The 6,044-nt window shown below is 44.2% G+C and overlaps 2 protein-coding genes across 2 annotated transcripts; both read left to right on the top strand.

The window, feature by feature from the left end:
- The first annotated feature begins 75 nt into the window (after positions 1-75).
- Positions 76-3,772, top strand: LOC136193708 (uncharacterized). The gene is made up of 15 exons (XM_065982651.1): positions 76-148; positions 205-256; positions 306-370; positions 422-1,572; positions 1,621-1,876; positions 1,929-2,124; positions 2,172-2,298; positions 2,398-2,523; positions 2,575-2,739; positions 2,792-3,029; positions 3,092-3,110; positions 3,166-3,356; positions 3,410-3,483; positions 3,544-3,579; positions 3,634-3,772. The coding sequence occupies exons 2-14, from the start codon at positions 226-228 to the stop codon at positions 3,575-3,577; spliced, it is 2,673 nt and encodes an 890-aa protein (XP_065838723.1). The 5' UTR covers positions 76-148; positions 205-225; the 3' UTR covers positions 3,578-3,579; positions 3,634-3,772.
- On the top strand, positions 3,712-6,028 carry LOC136193923 (polycystin-2-like protein 1). Its single transcript, XM_065982931.1, has 8 exons — positions 3,712-3,860; positions 3,910-4,049; positions 4,104-4,245; positions 4,473-4,650; positions 4,705-4,860; positions 5,057-5,191; positions 5,248-5,394; positions 5,921-6,028. Exons 1-8 carry the CDS (start codon positions 3,712-3,714, stop codon positions 6,026-6,028), a joined length of 1,155 nt encoding a protein of 384 aa, XP_065839003.1.
- Positions 6,029-6,044: the final 16 nt, after the last annotated feature.

Genomic DNA, 6,044 nt, shown 5'->3' with positions numbered 1-6,044 from the left:
CTATCTTTTGCTTTTGTTGTACTGGTAAGCCCAACGTATGATTCTCTATTTTATTAATTTAGTGTTGTAGAATACTTTCCTGCATCTATTCTTGAGACGCTTTGCAGCGGATGTCCGTCTTCCTATTCACGTATCCTTCCACGTTTTAGTAAGTTACCTTCTATAAGCTCGTGTCAGTCTTAGCCGTCACTCCCGATTGTGCAGGATCATTCTCCATTCCTTTGCATGGCGTTTCCCACTGTCTGGCGGTTCCAAGGTATTCATTAGGTAGAAAAGCGATGATTGTCTTCGACTGCCTTTTCTAGGGCCAATACCTGCGTTTCTGGTCACCTTGCTTTTGTTACCCGCATCTTCTGCTCTACGTACGCCGGTAAAATAGAACGTTCTCATTCACCCAAACGTACTTAACGTTCCATCAAAGGTTTACCCTTCGCCCACGCCGCATTTCTTCTATACACCGGCGTTGTATCCGACGCCTTCGCCTACGTCGTCTCCGCCAATCCTACGTTACCCAAAGGCGTCCACCAAAGTGGCGACGGCACCCACAATCGTTTCACCGACTCCAACAGTTCTTCCATCACCACCTACCATCAATTCAAACGACGTCAAGGACTTCTCCTCGGGCCTCAAGTCGACAACGGAGGCGTTGAACGCAGCCAAAGCGTTCTCCAATCGAGCGTCGGGTGCTCGAGCGTCGAGCGACCCAGCCGTCTTGCAGGACGTCACGGTCATCGTGAACGCGTGGGCGAATCTGTTGGAGAACGCAAGCGCGAATACGAGTTTTTCTGTTGCTAACGAGTCAGCGTCCATAGCAACAGAAATCGGAGCAAATCTCATTGCGACGAGTAGTCAAGCTGGGACCAACGAAACAGCAGTAAACGCCGCTTTAACCGGCGTTCTAACAGGTCTCGACCGCATATTTGCAGTGGCAGCTAATCAACTGAACGTCGGTCAAAAACCAGTGACATTCCAATCGACTAGAAAACCAAAACTTACAGCCGTTATAGCCGCTCATAATATCAGCAAAAGCGGCGGCCTACCGAAGCAAGCAACGTCGACTAACGGAATCGGCTTTACGTCTCTAAATGGCGTTTTAGCGGCGTCCGGCGGAAGCGGAGTCGTTCTAACGACTTTTATCGCCATAGGGGACGATCCTTTTAAATCCAGTGGTCTTACGATCTCGTCCGAGCTTGTCGGACTCACGCTGAGGCGAAGGAATTCCGACGGTTCAGTCAACGGTTTGACAGTGCGAAATTTGCCACCGGAGAAGCAGTATACGATTTCTTTTCCGCGAATCTCGACGACGCCGTCTGATCATAGTACTGTTACTGTCGATGCCGGCAAAGTCGCTTTGCTTGCCGTCAATCTGACGCAGATGCAGTCGGAGAGCGATGCGTTTACTGTCTACTTTTTTCCGACAACGGAAAACGTCGGCAATGGAAGGGTGGACGTTTATTTCGTTCAAGGATTCGTACCAACGACGTTTGCAGATATAGCCGCCTTGGGCGTCTCACTTACTCTCGATTTCAGCAATTCCTCCTTTTCAAATCTCAAACTATTTTTCGCTGGAAGGTATAAGGAGTTATTATGCGATATTCTTATCTAACTCTCTACGTTTAGGGACCTTGACCTGACGAAAAGGCACTATCTCGCTTTTGTCAATAATAATAATGCTAAGTCGACTAATGTGTCTTTTGAAATCTTCTTCACCTCTTGTCTCTTCTGGAACGAAACCGAGCTGCGGTACACGAATCAGGGTTGTTGGCCTTCGATTGATAGCACGTTTGAGACGACCGTATGTCGCTGCAACCATCTGTCCTTCTTCGGGTCGAAACTCTTTCCGGCGCCAAATCGACTGGATTTTTCACTGTTTATCGTAAGCGAAACAAGTAATAGTGCCTTGGTATTGAATTCTTGTACACGTGTAGAAACTGAATATTGCAAGGAATCCTGTTGCTTTGGTAACAGTGCTCGCAGTCCTGACTGTCTACGTTGTGAGCGTCATTTTCGTTCGACGCGCCGACTTGCGCGATTCCCGCTACGCAAGTCAGCTGCCCTTTTGCGGTCCAGATGGAGCGCATAAATATAGGATATCTGTCCTAACGTCAGCCTCGTTTAATTCAGGTAGCGTTCTTCTTTATACAAGGCTATGCTCTCATCTTTTTGTGTAGGAACTACTGCCAATGTGGGTATCAGGCTGTATGATGAAAGAGGATGTTCAATCGAACGTTTTCTTTGGCGAGAGGGAGCTTTTCGTCGAAATTCTCACGACATATTTCTCGTGGCAACCGATGAAAAGTTAGTCTACTTAATTAATAAGGCAACGAGGGTCTTAGTTTTGAATGAGTCGATATTTTAAGCTGTTTGCGTTGTTGACCAAGCGGTTCTATCTGTTAGGCTTATGAATGTCAGCAAAATTGAAGTTTGGCACGACAATTCGGGCAAATCGCCATCTTGGAAGTTGCTGCGAATTGTTGTAGAAAAAGAAAGCACCGATCAAAAGTTCGTATTCCTGTACAACAGGTACGTTTCCGTTTTTGCCAACAGCTAGACCGAATTCTAAATTTTGTCTAGTTGGATTTCACTTGATTCTGGTACGGGACTTCTCGTTGCCGAAATATCTGCAGCCACCAAAGAAGAGCTAAAGAATTATACAAGCATATTTTACGCTCAAAGGCATTCCGGCTTTTCGGATAGTCACATATGGTTATCTCTTGTCCAAAAGCCTCTCTACAGCAGGTAAAGAAGTTAAGATAAGTTTTTTTACGTTTCCCTATGTTCCTTCGTATAGTTTTACTCGTGTTCAGAGATTGACAGTCTGCCTGAGTTTTCTCATGAGCTACATGGTTGTAAATGCCATGTGGTTCGGCACGACACCCAACGCTCCTTCGGACATTACTTTAGGCCCAATCAGCTTTTCGTACAGTCAGATAGGCATAAGCCTTATGTCAGCCGTCCTAACGCTTCCTCTCAACTTGACGTGGCTGACGTTCTTTCGCAAAGCAAAGCCGAAAACAAATCATGACGAAGTAATATGGCTCATTATGCAGAAAGGGTGTTCTGATAACGATGTACCTGATTTTGTTTATAGATATTTCAAAATTCATCGAGTAATAGCAAGCAAGATCATTGCTTTAATATCTCATGATGCACCACTGTATTTAGATACGAAGAAGTGTCAGTTGCCCTACTTCTTTACTTACATTGCCTACGTTGGCTGTTTTGCGACAGCCGCTTTTGCTAGCGTCGTAGTTCTCATTTATGGCCAATCGTTTGGAACGGCTGAAGCTACGAAATGGGTCACCACTATGATGCTATCTTGGATTCTGTCTGTTTTTCTAATAGAGCCACTAAAGGTTCGTCGGCCTTGTAGTCGCGTATAAGAACTTACTTGGAGTCTTTTGTTTAGGTGTTCTTTCTCGCTGTTGTATTTGCCTTTGTCCTCAAACGCGCCGACTATTCGCAAGATGACGTCAGAATCAAGTAGGCACTAAAATCATATATTAATCGTTGGAAGTCCAGTTAATTAAAATTTTCCCGTAGGCAAACCGTCAAAAAGAGGAAGCAGAAAGAGTAGAGGTGACCGCGTCTTTCTTATCCAAATTCACTCAATTTACGTACTTGCTGTTATAGAGTTTTGTCGCTGCTAGGAGATTATCAGACGAAGAGAAGGCTCACGCACTCGCGCAGCTTGGAAAACGCAAACACATGATGGCTACTATCTACGAAATAGGCGTCTACATTCTATTTTTGTTGACTGCACAATGGCTAGCCTTAGCCGACCACAGTTCGCTTGCCGAAGACATGTTCCGTGCGACGAAGCACGTGCTTCGCTCTGACGCGTTTCAAAGTATTCAAAGGTAGATAATATTTGACGTATGCGTCTGCAGAACTTTATTATTCTTTTAGAACTGAAGAGATGTATGATTGGGCTAACAACACTCTTGTGCGCGTTCTATTCTGGGAACAGCAGAATGAGCGCTTTGTTAGAGGTAACCTAGGGCTACGCCTATCCGGTGCTCAAGTCCGACAAGTGCGAGCTAAAGAAAGTACTAAAGAGTCTTCATATATATGTATTATTCTTTACCTGACGTCTTTTTTAGAGTCTTGTCACTGGCAGGATTTTGTGGACGAACCCTGCTACTCGAATTCGAATTGGGAGGAGGGGAACTTTGACGTCGGCTGGAGCAACTTTTCTAACGGAAGCGAGGCGAATTCGTGGAAGTACCAGAAGAACGAAAACGGGTATAAGTCGACTACCAGTCTGATATCATTACAGAGTCCAATGCTGTTTGATAGATTGGGATTTTATGGACTTCACAAGCGATATCCTTCAGGAGGATATATACATTCTCTAGGAAATTCCAGCAGAGCAGCAAGACAAGTACTGACGCATCTCAAAGACACCACGTGGATTGACAGACAGTAGGCGACGTGCAGTAAATAAAAGTGATGACTATAATTCTATATAGGACACGTGCTGTTGTGTTTGAATTCTCTCTCTACAACGCGAACGTCAATCTTTTTCAAACTGCTCAATTCGTCATCGAATTTTTACCGTCAGGAGGACTCTTCCCTCGATTCCAAATCGAAACAGTTCAACTCAGTCGCTACGCAACGCCTTGGGATTACATCAAATTAGTGATGGAGGCAAGTCATGCAAATATTTTCTTATATTGAATTTTCTGTCACGGGTTCCCCTAGGTGTTATTTGGATTCTACACTTTAGGAATGACGTTTAGCATGATCAATGAAATTCGGAAGCGTCGGCGATCGTTTTGGGCGGATCTTTGGTCATGGTTCGACCTCGTAGTTCTATGCTTGTCTTACTCAGTTCTCGCTATTGACATCTACCGGACTGTGAGTATCAATTTGCTGCTGAAGCAAAGAGCGACGCAACGGGGAAATACGTCATTCTTTTCGGTAGTCAGTTTTCAAAGACTGGCACAGAATATTTTGGCATTTCTTGTCTTTTTGGCAATTATAAAGGTACGAAGAAGAAATTTGGCATAATTAGAAAAATTGACTGCAACTAATTTTTTTCAAATCTCTTTAGGTTCTAAAGTTGCTGCGATTTAATCGACGATTGACCATGTTGAGCGAGGTACTCCGGCAAACGTTTTTCGAAGTTCTTTCCTTTATATCGATATTCACTATCTTTGTAACTGCTTTTGCCTTCGTTGCAACAGTGGTAAGTTAAGAGTATCTCATTCTTTTTCTTATAATGTAATGTGTATTGTTTTGTAGACACTCGGTCGAAGTCAGGAATTCCAATCGCTCTCGAAAACCTTTTCTACTCTTCTACAAACTTCTCTTGGCTTATTTAACCATCTGAGTTGGATTGAAGGTGGAAGCGCGGCATTAGCCGCTGCTATATTCGTCAGCTATACTCTCGTGGGATCGTTCATTTTGTTCACGACCTTCATTGCAATTCTGACGTCGGGATTTCAGAGAACGTGTTCCATTGTCCAGCAAAAGAGCAACGACTTCGAAGTGATTGATTACATGTGGCGGAGCCTGAAGCTGAGCTTAGGGTTTTCGGGATCAGGGAATCGAGGGTCGACCGTCGACCGAAGCATAGCAGAATCATCAACAGGTGAAATAGAAGTAGTGGCTACAATGGTCAAACGTGCAACCTTGCTCCATTTGAGCAAAGTTTCTGAGCGTGACGCCATACTTAGACTTGGAGAGTTGGAGTCGAAAGCTCAGAAAATGTCAGATTTAGTTAGCACCCTAATAAATTAGATTTCGTTGTAAGGCTTGAAAACACAATTCTGCACGATGACTAAAAAGGGCTGATACATACTATATATATGTATATGTAGTCAGAGATTGTGCTTTTCTTCCCAATTCTGAAAATCTGACCCATATCTGTCCCTCGTTTTTTCTTTAGTTAATTAAATCTCGGAGTTAATTTTAGGATCTGTGGTTACTTAGCAACGGCCTACATGTAAGCGCAGAGTGCGTTGCCTCTTGCGTGGTCTATGCGCGTTCGCGGCAACCGCCTAGCTGTTTTGCTTCTATCTAGACTCATGCATGATTCA

The sequence above is a fragment of the Oscarella lobularis genome, chromosome 12 (assembly GCF_947507565.1).
Source record: "Oscarella lobularis chromosome 12, ooOscLobu1.1, whole genome shotgun sequence".
Taxonomy (NCBI): domain Eukaryota; kingdom Metazoa; phylum Porifera; class Homoscleromorpha; order Homosclerophorida; family Oscarellidae; genus Oscarella; species Oscarella lobularis.
The sequence above is the reverse complement of the archived record's forward strand: the minus strand, read 5'-3'. Positions and strand labels throughout refer to the sequence as shown.

Bases quoted from the DNA above. Each gene is read 5' to 3' on its own strand.
- LOC136193708 (XM_065982651.1), top strand. From the start codon at position 226: ATGGCGTTTCCCACTGTCTGGCGGTTCCAAG. The intron at 2,524-2,574 runs GTACGTTTCCGT...AATTTTGTCTAG, and splicing joins TTCGTATTCCTGTACAACAG to TTGGATTTCACTTGATTCTG. The intron at 3,357-3,409 runs GTTCGTCGGCCT...TCTTTTGTTTAG, and splicing joins TTCTAATAGAGCCACTAAAG to GTGTTCTTTCTCGCTGTTGT.
- LOC136193923 (XM_065982931.1), top strand. From the start codon at position 3,712: ATGGCTACTATCTACGAAATAGGCGTCTACATTCTATTTTTGTTGACT. The intron at 5,192-5,247 runs GTAAGTTAAGAG...ATTGTTTTGTAG, and splicing joins TTGCCTTCGTTGCAACAGTG to ACACTCGGTCGAAGTCAGGA. The intron at 5,395-5,920 runs GTGGGATCGTTC...AGTTAATTTTAG, and splicing joins TATTCGTCAGCTATACTCTC to GATCTGTGGTTACTTAGCAA.